We start from the raw sequence: 15,173 nt of genomic DNA, 5'->3' as shown, positions 1-15,173 counted from the left end.
GGAGGCATTGTCATGAGGGGATTTGGGAGACTCCTCTCTTTTCCCAAGATCAGTATCCTCAGTGAAGGATTCTTTGAGAGAGTCCAAACACTTCCTCTTGCACTGTCTCTTGCCTGAAACTTCCCACCATACAGAGTCCAGGGGAGGGAAAGGAAGAGGCAAGGGCCCTAAGGATAGGGCAGATTGGAGGCCACATGGGGTGAGCTGTCCTGAAACAGGCTGAAGCTTGTCCACAGGAAAAGATGTCAAAGACACCGACTGTACCTGACCAATTCTAGTCCTCTCCACAACAAATAAGTAGAAATAAGTGCACTCGACAAGTAGCTCAAAAATAACAGAGTACAGATCCCCAGACTCGAGACTCAGGATACCAGTAGTATAGTTAAAAATAAAGAATTTATTCACAATGTAGTACTAAAATAAAGCCAACACACGGAGCTCTAGTACAGGGTTGAGCGCTTTCATCTGATATATCCCAGATTTCTTCAGAACCAGTTTGCTCCTAAATTACTTTCTTTTTTAAAACATTTTTGGCGCCAAAAATTCCTTAATTTGGATCCAATAAATACATTTTGACCATAATATTCAATTGTTAAATTATCTGAATTAGTTTATCTAAATTAATTCATAATACTATATCTTCCTACATGTCATTAAAATCTATATAAAAAATATATATAAAAAAAAATATATATATATATATATATATATATATATATATATATATATATACTATTTCTAAGTTAATTAAAATGTAGGTGAGTTGTCCCTTCGTAATAATATATAAATAATTATCTAAAATATCTGAAAAATCTAGAAATACAATATAGATACATACTAAAGTTGCTTAAACCTTATATAAAAAACATTTTTCAAAACAATTTTGAGACAAAAACAAGAGAATACGAAAATTGTCAAAATAGAAATGACTGAATAACGCTACACACCTAGATGATACAAGAAGTGGATATAGTGTAAACAAATAAAAATAGATACAATTCTAAATTAGTACCATTCTTAATTAATTCAATGCTAGAAAAGGTTTTAAACTAATATAATCATTGATACCAGGTGGTATGGTCGCGTCCATACAAATTTGCCACTTACTTTCAACCCAAGCCAAATAGGTTTTCCAGTTACCACCTCTATCTCCCATCTCTACCTGGTCAATAATAGCAAAAATGAAAGTATGGTCTTTACCCTTTTCTAAGATGTGCTTGCTTAATGCATTTTTAGAATCCCCTTTCTTAATCCTATACATATGCTCGTAAATACGGGTCTTAAATTTCCTCTCGGTTTTTCCTATGTAAAAGGCTGAGCATTTTGTACAGGTAGCAATGTAAACAATACGTTGGGTATTACAGTTCCCATTTCTACATATTACTGTAGTTCTAGTAATATTGTCTATCTTAATTTTTGAATTAATATTAATGTGTATGCATTGATTACATGTTCCACATCTGGTGGTACCCTTCTTTCTCTTGTCTTGTAGGCCCTTTTTTCCATACTCAAGCATTCTTTTTAAATTACTTCCAGTTTTAAATACAGTACTAATATTGGTTCCTACTATATGCCCAATAGAACCAGAGCTGGAAATCAACGCCCAATGTTTCTTTAATATTTCTATAACTACATTGGTATAAGGGTTAAACTTAATAACACACACTTTCTTGTCTCTTTCGTTGTTAATATTATGGGTAATCACAATACTTTTCCCCAGTAACGGAACATATCTGAGTCCCCATTGGGCCTTAACATATGATATTACGTTTTCTAACATAGCCTTAGGATATCCTCGATCCTGAAATAGTTTAAACACTACTTCCAACTCACTTGTCATGTTTTCCCTTGTAGATGACATTCTTGCTACACGTATACTCTGACCCTTCACTACGTTTTGAAAATGTGAGGGGGATGACAACTACTGTAATGGATATAATCATTTGAAAACGTAGGCTTTCTATAAATCCTAGAGGAAAAACCCATCCCTGTATTGCTGATCCAGGTATCCAAATAGGCAATACCATTTTTATCAAATTGAGAAGTAAATCTCAAAAAATCAGTTGTTTTATTGAGATATTCTATGAAGAGTGGTATCGTATCTATTGGATCTTTCCAAATAATAAAAACGTCGTCCAAAAAATTGTATACAACCTGATATATTGATAGAATTCACTGGGAAATATATACTTGTTCTCCCACTCGAGCATAACCAAATTGGCAAAAATTGGGGTGCAAGAAGCCCCCATTGCTACACCACGAGTTTGTCTAAAATGTTCGCCTGCATGAAAAATGTAGCTGTGGTCAAGAACAAGTCCCATCATATCAATAATCAGGTTAATTTTGTCCCAACTGCAGCCAGAATATTTTGTCAGGCTATTATAAAAGTACTCCAATCCTGTAGTCGCTGGTATGCTAGAAAATAAATCCTGTACATCTACTGTGAGAAAAGTTAAATTCTCATCCCATACTTCCATTGTTAGCTTACTCAAAAAGTCCCATGAATCTTTTACTAAGTGGTCCACTTTAGTATAAATTTGCTTCGTCCAATGATCAATAGTAACCCCTATTTTAAAAGTTTTGGATTTAGATCCTGATATTATAGGTCTAAACGGGGGGTTTTCCATGTTTTTATGGATCTTAGGTATCCCTATAATGTGTGCCATAATTGGGTATTCTGTTCTTAAAAATTCGTATAGCTCACTGGTAATTCTATTGTCTAATAAATATTCCTCAAGTGCTAAATCTATACGTCTGTACCCAATGTTAATTTGATTTAGGGAGACCTGTTCGTAATTACCTGATTCATATAAAATGTTGTGCATTTCCTTGAGGTATAGTTGGCTGTCAAAAATCACTATACCTCCGCCCTTATCGGGCTTCATTATTCTAATCTCATCGTTTAGAATAAGTTCTTGGCATATAGTAGGAACCAATATTAGTACTGTATTTAAAACTGGAAGTAATTTAAAAAGAATACTTGAGTATGGAAAAAAGGGCCTACAAGACAAGAGAAAGAAGGGTACCACCAGATGTGGAACATGTAATCAATGCATACACATTAATATTAATTCAAAAATTAAGATAGACAATATTACTAGAACTACAGTAATATGCAGAAATGGGAACTGTAATACCCAACGTATTGTTTACATTGCTACCTGTACAAAATGCTCAGCCTTTTACATAGGAAAAACTGAGAGGAAATTTAAGACCCGTATTTACGAGCTATGTATAGGATTAAGAAAGGGGATTCTAAAAATGCATTAAGCAAGCACATCTTAGAAAAGGGTAAAGACCATACTTTCATTTTTGCTATTATTGACCAGGTAGAGATGGGAGATAGAGGTGGTAACTGGAAAACCTATTTGGCTTGGTTGAAAGTAAGTGGCAAATTTGTATGGACGCGACCACACCACCTGGTATCAATGATTATATTAGTTTAAAACCTTTTCTAGCATTGAATTAATTAAGAATGGTACTAATTTAGAATTGTATCTATTTTTATTTGTTTACACTATATCCACTTCTTGTATCCATCTAGGTGTGTAGCGTTATTCAGTCATTTCTATTTTGACAATTTTCGTATTCCCTTGTTTTTGTCTCAAAATTGTTTTGAAAAATGTTTTTTATATAAGGTTTAAGCAACTTTAGTATGCATCTATATTGTATTTCTAGATTTTTCAGATATTTTAGATAATTATTATATATTATTACGAAGGGACAACTCACCTACATTTTAATTAACTTATAAATAGTATATATATATATATATATATATATATATATATATATATATATTTTTTATATATATTTTTTATATAGATTTTAATGACATGTAGGAAGATATAGTATTATGAATTAATTTAGATAAACTAATTCAGATAATTTAACAATTGAATATTATGGTCAAAATGTATTTATTGGATCCAAATTAAGGAATTTTTGGCGCCAAAAATGTTTTAAAAGGAAAGTAATTTAGGAGCAAACTGGTTCTGAAGAAATCTGGGATATATCAGATGAAAGCGCTCAACCCTGTACTAGAGCTCCGTGTGTTGGCTTTATTTTAGTACTACATTGTGAATAAATTCTTTATTTTTAACTATACTACTGGTATCCTGAGTCTCGAGTCTGGGGATCTGTACTCTGTTATTTTTGAGCTACTCTCCACAACAAAGACAGAAACTGAAGCAGGCAGCTGGAGCTGGCAGGCTTAGGATCTGAAGAATCCAAGGACACACTGGACCCAGTGTTTGCTACAGCCTACCCCAACGCCAAAATCAGGGCTGACGTATTTAACATAAAGGTCCCAAATGGGAGGGATGACCCCAAAACAGGGATCAAGTATGATCCAGACACGAAGCCTTGATATTTTGGTTCCAGGGCCTACTCTGCTTTTACATGGCCAGAGTCGAGAAAACCCAGGTAGGGGCCATCGGATCCAACCCTAAGGGAGGAAAGGCAACTAGCTCCGATGACCTCATAACTTTCGGGCCCAAGACAGGAAGCCAGTGTAAAAGAGCTGAAGCTTCAGGTCAAGGGCCCAAGATCAAGGGGATGAGTCTTAACTGCATCTGCACCTGTAAAGAATACATCAGCTGTTGCAACTCCATGAGTCAAACTCCCGAATGATCAGGATGACAGAGTCACCAAAAAAGGCTTGAAAGCACACCTGCTGGATGGGGACTCAGACAACCGGATCCAAACCAGAGAAGCTAGGATCTGGGGTAGAGACAGATAGGACTCCAGTGAAGCCTCCTATGGGGTAGATGGGAGAAGGGAAAAAAAATCCTACCTGAAGGAGCACCCTTGGGCAAGAAGTGGCTAGGGACACTATTAGCGGGAGAAGCCTTCCCCACAATTGACGCCAAAGGCAATCTGCTCCCAGGAGTCGGAAATTACAACAGGGGGTTGAGAGATTTCAGTCTCCCTTAGCTGCTTTGGGTCCAGAGAGCTCTTGTGATCTCGATCAGACTTCTTTTTGTTGCTGGAGGAAGCCAAAGAGGAATCACCCACTGGAAGAAGTCCCTTCTGGACCAGCTTGACCCCCTCTTATTAATGGTATGGGTGCCAAAACCCTCACAGATGAGGTTAGAGGAAGCCAGATGGGCAGTTCCTAAACAATACACACACCAGTTGTGTGCATCCTGTGAGGGGAGCTTGTGCCCACAAAACACATTTTTTAAATCTTGTATCCATAACTAACCTAATAACCAGCTAAAACACACACAACAATAAGGGGGAGAAAAAAAAAAAAAAAAAATATATATATATATATATATATATATATATATCAACATTACCCAACTTACTTTGATGTCCAGTGATTTCCTACTGTAGTTTGCATAACTGCCATCCAACATTTTACCCGAACTGGGATGGGTGAAAGGTGGAAAATTTTTGAATCCAGAACAGCAAAAGACTCCCCGACAACTTTCCTCACTGTAGTGTGATCTCGGAAATGGAATATACAATTAGCAAGGGGTGTGAGGTGCAGGAGGGCTTGCCCCCTGCAAAACATTTGCAAAAAATGACTGGACATCAAGGAAAGTTGGGTAATGTTGAATTTGTATATGTTTGTTTCTGTATGTATGTGTGTGTGTGTGTGTATATATATATATATATATATATATATATATATATATATATATATATATATATATATACCCTCGGCAGAAAAAGCCCGCTAACAAGTAAACCATAACCCTAATATACTCCAAACTATGAGGATCTAAAAAAAAAGGTATACCCTAGCCAAAGAATCCTTGTTGGAGCAACTGACCACTCTGCTATCCATGAATGGTGGCAAACAAGATCTGGGGTAGTTCTGAAGAGTGAGAGATTATGGGTAGAGGAGGCAGAGCTCAACAGGCTGAAGTGCATGACATGCAGCTGGTCTCGGATCAGAGTCCATCCAGGTTGAATCCAGATGGAAAAGATTTCTCATAATCTTTCTTTTCTTATCAAAATTAGTAGTTGGCAAGGGGAAGGCAGAAATAAATTTATCAAATCACAGCAAATCCTCCCGGTCTATAGAACAAACAGAAGAAGGCAAGATTTTCTCACTATCCTCACTTTTGCTGGGAAAATCTGTAAAAACTACCTGGCTAAATGTAGAACTTTTATCTGTGGTTTCTTCTGATACCGACGGAGTGGTTCTCCCTTGCCTGCAAAGGATACGGCTGCACCCTGGCCTTTGGTGGTTGCATGTGCTATGCCACAGGGACAGGAGGAAAGATAAGAGGTCTGAGAAATAAAGAGTGGCTACAGCAGGAGTCACTCAATAGTGGCTGAGACATAACAGGAAAAAACCTGACAGCCAAAGACTTCCTGACAACTTTCCTCTTCTTGCAGACAGGGGAAGGTAAAACCTGGAAACCTGTTCCATATGTTAAGCTTGGGATGAGACCTCAAAAAGAGATGGCAAATCCTGAACTAGTTGGTAACTGGTAAATAGAGGACAGGTGGTTGTGAAATGCACCAAGAGCACATTTCCCTGTCCCTGAAACACTAATCTACAAGTGTATGAACATTTCGTCAAAAAAACAGAAACTTTTACACAAAACGTATTTCACATGTCAAAACTCCCTCAGAAATGCAAAGCCAGTTGCAAAAGATTTAGTTTCCAAGGAAACATAACATTTCAATCAGAAAAAAAATTTTCATCAGAAAAATAAAAGCAGCAGAAGGTTTTCCCCAACAAGGGACTTACCAGCCCACCCTAGAAGGATTGCTAGTTGGCAAACAGTTCCACGTCGCCTGCAAAAATGCACTTTGGCACTAAGAAAGCTTTGAATATTTTGGTGCTGTAACTGTCCTTTTATGCAGAGCTCCCATCCAGCTCTGGGCAGTTACAGCATATGGAAGGTGTCCTTCTGCTTTGAAAACCTGTACAGTCAAGTGGGGAGACGGCCAAAACAGCTTAGGCTATTGCAACAGTGATCTAATGTTGAACATCTTAAATACATTCCACCATGCTACCAACCCATCCCATTCATTAGTATCTTCTCAAAACAATCCCCTAACCTGTCCGCTGTCACTTATGTCCCCTTCTCTCCTTCACCTTCATATTCTCCCTCACCCCTCCGGCTTCTCTGCAAAAAAATATGGTACATCCAAATATATGCTGTACCTCTCTCCTACTGCAAGCAAGCTCAACTTTTCAAAATCTCTGCACACTACCAACTTTTAATCCTGACCCCTACTTTCCTAGCGTGCCTGCAAACCATCAAGCCTCCACTGATCAACATAAATCATTTGTTTCCACATCCTGGGATTTCCCCAGTGATACTGATAGTGGGATGAATGGAACCATCATAAAAGGCAACCATGGCAGTTGTCAGCATCCTCAAAGGCATCCTGGCAATTAAGGCATTTGTTGTACTTTAACCCCTCAACTGGTGACAATTATGTGCACCTACATTACTGTAAGAGTTAGATATGTCCTCTCTCTTTGTATATACGCTTCCATACACTAGCCCTTAAGGGCTATGTTCACCATCTCACAATCACCAAACATATATCCTCCAGTCCTATGGCCACAGTTAATGTGCAGGCCTCCGCATACACGTTGGCAGGTTTCCCTGACTGGGATCAGCATCTCCCTCCTCCCAGGATATGCAAGCTGCCAGTCTCTGCTCAATTCCAAGTTCCTCTACCCGACATGTCCAATGTCCAAGCTACTACTTAAACTTAGGTTGTCTGGGTCACCATCAGGGATTATCTCCAGCCAGGAACCTTTATGCAGCTTCTGAACATGTTGGTTTCCATGCTGCATTCTTTCTACAACCCTAATTTTCTTTTGTCTCTTAGATGCAGTAATATATTTTACTTAACAGAGTCAAAGATTCACTTGAAAAGGTGGACAACAACACAATAAACAAAATAACTTACTTACACTAATGGTGCTGTGACTATCCAGTTCTGTCAGGCAAGACAAAATGTAAAAGGACACAATAAGCAAACTAACTTTAGTAATCAGGCTGTGACTATTTAGTTCAGTTAGGCAAGAAAAAAACTTTACTAGGAGGCTCAAAAACAGGCATCAACATTTACGACCTAGCTGTAAAGAATGCAAGCTGAAATAATTACTGGTGATGCAGATGTAAGCAGGGCCAAAGAAGAAAGCAGAGACCACGTCAACACAACCTGCTGATTGACCACATTATGCAGCCAAGTAAAAAGACTACAGCACCACAAAAAATCAGGTCACTGACAAACTGTACACAAAATTCAGTTGGATGCTGCCTATAACCAGATACTTTGAGGTACTGCTCAATAAGGTATTTTTAAATGCTTGTCAGATGGAATTAACCTATATAATGTCTGTATCACATGAATAAGCCATATTTCAGGTTAGCTTTTGAGATTTATGGAAGAAAAGATGATTAAAATTAAAACAGTCAAAAAGTTATGCAACATGCTAGATTATAAATGTTATCCTTTGCCAAGTGCACAGATCAAGGTGACTACTCTTTGGTTAAGTGCTGGAAGATTACACTGCTATGTATCCCTTTAAAATTAAGCCACAAATATCAACTGCACTGTCACATCACATCCAGTTATCCAACAAACACCTCTACTTGTAAGAATCCATTTAATACAGAACCAGTCATAACAGGTATAATCACAGTAGGGCTCCCACAAACAGTAAGTACATCAGCTCCTACATGAAATAATGCTGCAACTGACTATATGAATTAATATATCCTTCTGAGGAAGGAGCAACACTGCTTCATCCTGTATGTCTAGTTAAAAGCTAGTACTATGAATAACTGTGTAGGAAAAAAGTACAACTTGTGCTACTACAACCAACAGATGTACTTTAAAGTGAAACTGTAACTGCATAATTTAATAAAAATGCAAATTACAACACTTACAAAGCCACACCATGTTTGTGAAGGAACATAAATATCTGTCATTTCCTGTGATGTAAACACTTACATACTTTTCCACACTAGTGGTTTGCTTAGGCAGAACAGTATTTGAGCGAGGCATGATCTGGACCGATGAATTTCAGAATAAATGAGTAGGAGGTACCACAATCCATACATGTGTACTATTTTCATCAGCATCTCTTATAAAGTTCTTTATGAAATCTGAAAATCCATCCTGGGATGGGTTCCATGACAGGAAAGTTGTGAGAAAGCTGCCTTACTTCAGCCTTCAGGACACCTGAATACATTTGGAAGCTACATCTCTTATTTCAATCATAAGCTGATTCATAAAAAAAGGAATAAATGTCCTTAACGATTGGATGGGAGAAAGGAAATTCACCCCGGGGATCACGTCAGTTGCCCTGCTAGACAGGGGTCCAGGGAAGTAAACCATGTGGGAAGAAATAAGTCAGGGAATTGTTATGGCTAGGTTTGTATAGGTCCTAGGGCCGATAGCCTAGTACTAACCTATGAACCTTAACTAGGTGTTACAGCAATGCTAACAACAAAAATGAATGCTACTTATTTTATTGTGCAAAATTCATCATTCAGAATACAGTCAACATTTATCTGGATAAAGCATTTCAGAAGGTACAATATCAAAGAGAGAAACAGCAAAACTCACTACCTTTAAAGAGAGGTTTCAGAAGTCAGGACTGACTCACCGCATGACATACAATTCTCTGAAATTAAAACAGTCCTCCCTATCAAAAAACAGTGAAAGCCTTTGTATCCATTTCTAAACATTTTAACATTAGATGAAAAAAAAATAACACAGATTTTTTATTTTCTTAATTTTGCCAATAAAAAGACAAACCAAAAAAATCTCCAAACTGCACGGTTAACAAGTAACACTGAAGAACTTGATATGCAGAACAATACCTTATCAACTTCAGTTCACAGCACCTGTACTTATAAACAAGCAAACAGGAAGAAGGCACCTTCCACACCACCCACTGTTCTTTAACCACACATTCTATAATTGTCACATTATTTTAATCACAATGCTTAAAAACAATACTTTCTACAACTTATCTAAAGAATGCACCACTGTTTAAAACCTCTTACCTGACTGACTAGCTCTGGTATTCCAAGGGCCCTGTCTATTTCTTCTAGATCATAGTTCTTCAGTGCAAAGTACAATTGAGCAAGAAGAGTTCCTTCGTCTATAGTGGCTTCCGGTGCAGGAGCAGGACATAAAAGTTCATCTGTTGAACTGCCAAATGATTGCCTAAAATACATTGTAGTAAGGAGAGGAAGTAGGGTTGGAGAAAGTGCAAGAGAGAAAAAAATGCTGTTAGTTTGTTCTGAAACAGTACAGCTTGGTATTCAGACTTGAGACCTACAAGGTGCTAGCTCAAGTAATAACAGCATCAAATGCTCTCTAAATTCTTTGTCATCAGTCTTCCTGCCCGTAATGATCGGTGGTTTTTCAACCTTTCACATAATTTTGCTGTTTTAAAGGCAGCATTTACTTATTTTACATTGTGATCAAATACATGTGCTGGCCTGAAAACTGTTTTCAGCCACAAGCCAAGCCAAACTGAAGCAAATCAAAATAAAATAAAAATAAAATAAAAACAGTAATCACATTCTAAATTTAATAGAATGGTCTGATATCTAGAGAAAGTATAATTAACAGAATAAAGACCACACTAAACTAAAACAGCAACTCAGTATAAAAAATGCCACACAACAAATGCTGCTTTTCTGCACTTCTACAAACATACTAGATTACTAAAATTCATCATCATGACTTGTTACAGTTTCCATAGGTCTGGCAAGATTAACTCAGGAGATCCATCAGTCTTAAAAGAATTACTGGTCTTTTCTGCAGAAATGAAAAGGATTTAGTGAGAGTATGTATGGGTTAGGTTAGGGGAGTTAACAGTCACAACTTATCCTCCTCCCCTTTTCTCTTGACACAGAATTTACTGATCTCTAGTACTGGGGCCTTTCAGCTAAACATCCTCCTCAAAGGTCCTCCAGCTGCATAAAGGGACTACCCATCAGGCTAAAGACCCAAAACGGTAGCAAGGAAGACTGGAGCTGACTCACGCAGCCACACTTGTATCGCACTATGGGATACCACATCATACTTCCTCACATGTGCACAAAATGTGAACATCATGATAAAGAAAGGTAACACGTGGTTACAAGACCACTACCGGTCAATCACAGGCCATTTCCACAGGGAAAAGACCTCTCAATTAAGATCCTTGACTTGGACTATGCTGGGTAGTCTATATACATATGTAAATGGCATAATACTATATTGTTGTACAAAAATTTCTGGCCTGATGAAGCAAAACATTATGTCCCTCTTTAATACTATGCAAGGAACCAATAACTAGTTAGGAGGGGAAAAATACAGTAAGTTTAGAAGCAATGCCATTCTAGAAACATCTTAAAAAATAAGGTACACATTTTAGAATGATGTAATTCGAGTACTACTGTAAAAAAAGAAAGAAAGAAAGAAAAAAAAAGGCAGGAAAGCCTCCAGTCTGAATTCTGACACACTTCAAATTCAACAGAAATAAGCTTTCCAATTTCCAATTCATACTCATCTTCAACTCAACAACTTAGAACATCAATAATCCTGGAAGGAAGAAAATATTCCCCAAGAAACGAGACTGATTCTTTCTTGGCTCTTTTGAAATCCTCTGGAGAGACAGACTCAGAATAATTGATAGCTCTTTGGTCAAATCTGTCTGTAGTCTAGTAAAGTGTGCCAGGTAGTTTAGTGACCTCGGGGCAAAGGTTACGGAGGCAAATCATCTCTTTCCGAATGTGTCTAATAATCTAGACTTCCCTGTTTGGCAGGTGGACAAGACAGTTCTGTTCTGCTAGCTCCTTCATGGTGGCTGCTGCCACCACCACAGCATCAACAGGGACTTCTTTGCTCTAGTGGGGTCTCTTTTGGAGGGGCTAAAATTTTATCTAGTCTCTTCAGAATGGGTTTGAAAGTATCCAGCTCCTTCCAAGCCCAACAGGAAACTAGGTTAAAGACTTCATCTGCCGGGGGAGGGGGGAGGAGGGGCTAACCCAGGACATAGATGGGCCAGAACCAAAACCTTCCAAAAATACTGATTCTTCAGGAGAGGGATTTTCAGAAGATCAGACGCTTTTTGTCTAAGGATCTCTAAAATGTCTCCAAAGGAGATGTCACATCTGGTGGCGATCTGGTGGACCCTTCTTCAAAGTCAGTATCCTCCATGACAGACTCCATTGGAGAGTCTATGTACCTCATTTTGCACATTCTCTTCCAATGTACTTCCTCTGTGAGATGTTCAGTGGAAGTGTCAGAAGAGATGGGAAGTTCGTCTATTGGAACCAAATGGATGCTTGCTAGAACCGGCTTTCCTTGTGGAGTAAGTCTGATTGACTCAAAGCTCAGAACTGATGACAGAAAAGAGGTAGGATCCAAAAATTGAGAGGGTGATGCTTTGGAGACAGGAAAAGCCCTTTCCACCACCCCAAAAGCTGACGGAGCTGGAAAAACTTTGACCTGTCCTCTCAAAGCTGAAACTCCCACTGAAGGTAGGTCTCGGCCACCCTTGGATCCTTACCTCGAGGATGGAACTGTATCCGAACTCTCCAGGACTGAGGGGAAAGGATGGATCAAGAAAAAAAATGGAGCCCAACCCAAACATTTGATCCGACACAGACACTTCCACTCTGGGACCTGTTCTGATCCGAGGGAATTGGAGCAGAACTAGTCATGGATATAGTTGAAGTCTATGAAGACACTTGCTTTGGCTCCAACACCGTACCTCTCTGGGATTTCAGATCCTGGATGGATTGGAAAAGGAGATAAAATGGTCTTGGATGTCATAGGAAGACTCAAGGATCTGACAGGGGATGGAGCTGGTAAGACCCCGGATCTGGCTCTGAGAAATTTTCACATCATCCTTTCCAAATCTGTTTCCAACAAACGTCTGGAGGACCTGAAGAAAGTTGTGGATCATAGCCTGGAGTGTTTCTTTGAAGTCTAAAGCACTGGAGAAGGCAGGGTGGGTGATATAGGCTTTACAACAAATTCTGGAGCAAGACTTCTGTGAGAAGTAGCTGGCTTTGGATCTGAGGACCTAGGATCAGAGGATGTAGTGGAAGGAGACATTAAAATAATAACAGCCCAAGCCTTTGGATCTGGTAATGTTAGATCTGAAGTTTTCCTTGTCTAACTTGGTGGCTTCGAAGAAGACCTTGGGGATTTTGCTGGGGAATGTTTCTTATGTTCCAATGGAGCTGACCTGTTCGGTTTGGAGAGGGTTTGAGCCCCAGAAGATGTAGCCGAAGCCCTCCAAAATCAATCTGTTTCACCTATATGCCAAAAGCCCTAGGACTGAAGGTAGAGCATACAGAACATGAGGTGTCCAAGAACCCAGCTCCAAGGCAGTATGCTCACTCATTTTGGGCATCCAAATTAGAGATTTTTATGCTTACAAGAAGGGCATTTCCTAAATCCACTCAGTTTATCTGGCATGTTAATAAGAAAGAGGGATAAAAATAAAAGTGAAATCCAAAAGGAGTTTTCTTTTTGTTTTTAAATAGGTAAAGGCAAGAAAACTTTAACCACCAACAACGGTAGATCACAGAGATACTATGTCAGGAGAAAGGGTAAAAGAAGAAAAATGCCAGCAATGGTACAAAAGATTTACTATTCAGCAGAATAGTAGAAAAGAGACAGAAGCAGAAAAATTTGTTAAAAGTAGTTCCTAAGAACCTGCAAAAAATAAGAGGCAGGTAATAAAAAGGTTTAGATTAGTTTAAAAGTTAAAGATGGATAAATTAACTCATGAAACCACACTATCACAATTCAAGAGAGGAATCTGCATCTGTTCGCAATGGCAACAAACAAGATGTGAGGCAATGGGGATGGAATGGTACATTATGGGTACAGGGAGGAGCTCGAGAGCTGAATCTGAAGTCTGGAATATGTGTCCGAGTCGGATATGAGGACTGGATCTGAACCCATGGGTTGAGGAAAAATAAAAAGGACAACATAAGACTAATGTAATTTAATTTATGTAAATTGAGTGCTACAGTCAAAAAAAGGCAGGAAGAACTCCAGTCTGAATTCTGGCACTCAATCAAATTTAACAGAAATAAGCTTTCCAATTCCCAGTGCCATACTTATCTGCAACTCAACAGATTAGATCATCAACAACTGTGGAATAAAAAAAAATATTCCCCAATTAACGAGACCGATTCTTTCTTGGTTTTGAGTTCAACAATCTCAGCCCTGCAGTGTACAGCTCACAGTATTATAAAAGTGAATGAATTGTGTTACTGATGGTGAAGGCTTGTCTCCTTCACTTCACAGTGCAATATGAGGTACTGATCAACTAATTCCTGCTATCAAGCTAACATAAATGCTGCCATGAAGGCAGCAATGCAGGGATGCACACCTTACAATAAAAGTTAATTTTCTACCAGTTCTGTCATGCAGCGGGAAACAGACTTCACTAAAACCTATGTGACTCTGATTCAATTTTTGGGCTCAAGTCCTGAAGAACTGCGTGGGAGACAAAAGACTAAGTAGAATTTTGACTGGTTCACTTACTCCTGGACAAAGAACAGTTTTACATTCAAGGCTACAAGCCCTCAGTGGAGACCAGGGATCCTAGTCCAGTAGCATGTGAAAGAGACTGGCACACTACCTGTACAATTATCCCTTAGATAAGACATTAAACCAAGGTCTAAATGCCAGAGTTGGTGGCAGCTGAGGTAGATGTAAAACATCCTGTTGCACTAACTGACGAGTAAGGGGTTTATCGATATAACATATCTGAATATTATATACAGTACTGTACTAATGCCATAAAATCAATTACATCACATCTTAATTCTAAAACCTATACACAACACAATGATATCCTTTTCCCTCCCAATCCTTTTATCCACAGCCATCTTGTCATTTTATATACAACCTGCAACTATCCCACAACTAAATTCTTCACATCTGCTGGTCCATATAATCAAAACAGCACTCATAATATTTTGCCTATTTTAGTTCCCTGTTTTCAATATTCAAACCATAAATAACTAAGCACATCTGGCCTTGCAGCACTATTAACATTAAAGTTCTCTAAAATGCTAAGCAGTTCCTTCATACTCATATCCTCAGAAATGCTTAGAACTACACCCCTAGGAAACTAACTCCCAACTCTTTTCTTCTGGTCCAATACTATCAATTTCTTGAATATAGTTCACAACTATTTTCATGATATTCTT

General features: G+C 38.4%; 1 protein-coding gene across 2 annotated transcripts in view; it reads right to left on the bottom strand.

The window, feature by feature from the left end:
• Positions 1–15,173, bottom strand: part of NCOA2 (nuclear receptor coactivator 2) — a 1,980,807-nt gene that overhangs the window by 619,576 nt on the left and 1,346,058 nt on the right. For both annotated transcript variants that reach the window (XM_044067155.1, XM_044067157.1), the window contains exon 17: positions 10,005–10,167. In XM_044067155.1, the coding sequence (XP_043923090.1) occupies positions 10,005–10,167 (163 nt within the window). The remainder of the gene's footprint in view (positions 1–10,004; positions 10,168–15,173) is intronic.

The sequence above is a fragment of the Protopterus annectens genome, chromosome 3.part1 (assembly GCF_019279795.1).
Source record: "Protopterus annectens isolate FY-2018-M chromosome 3.part1, PAN1.0, whole genome shotgun sequence".
NCBI lineage: Eukaryota > Metazoa > Chordata > Ceratodontiformes > Protopteridae > Protopterus > Protopterus annectens.
This window is presented reverse-complemented; position numbering and strand designations above follow the sequence as displayed.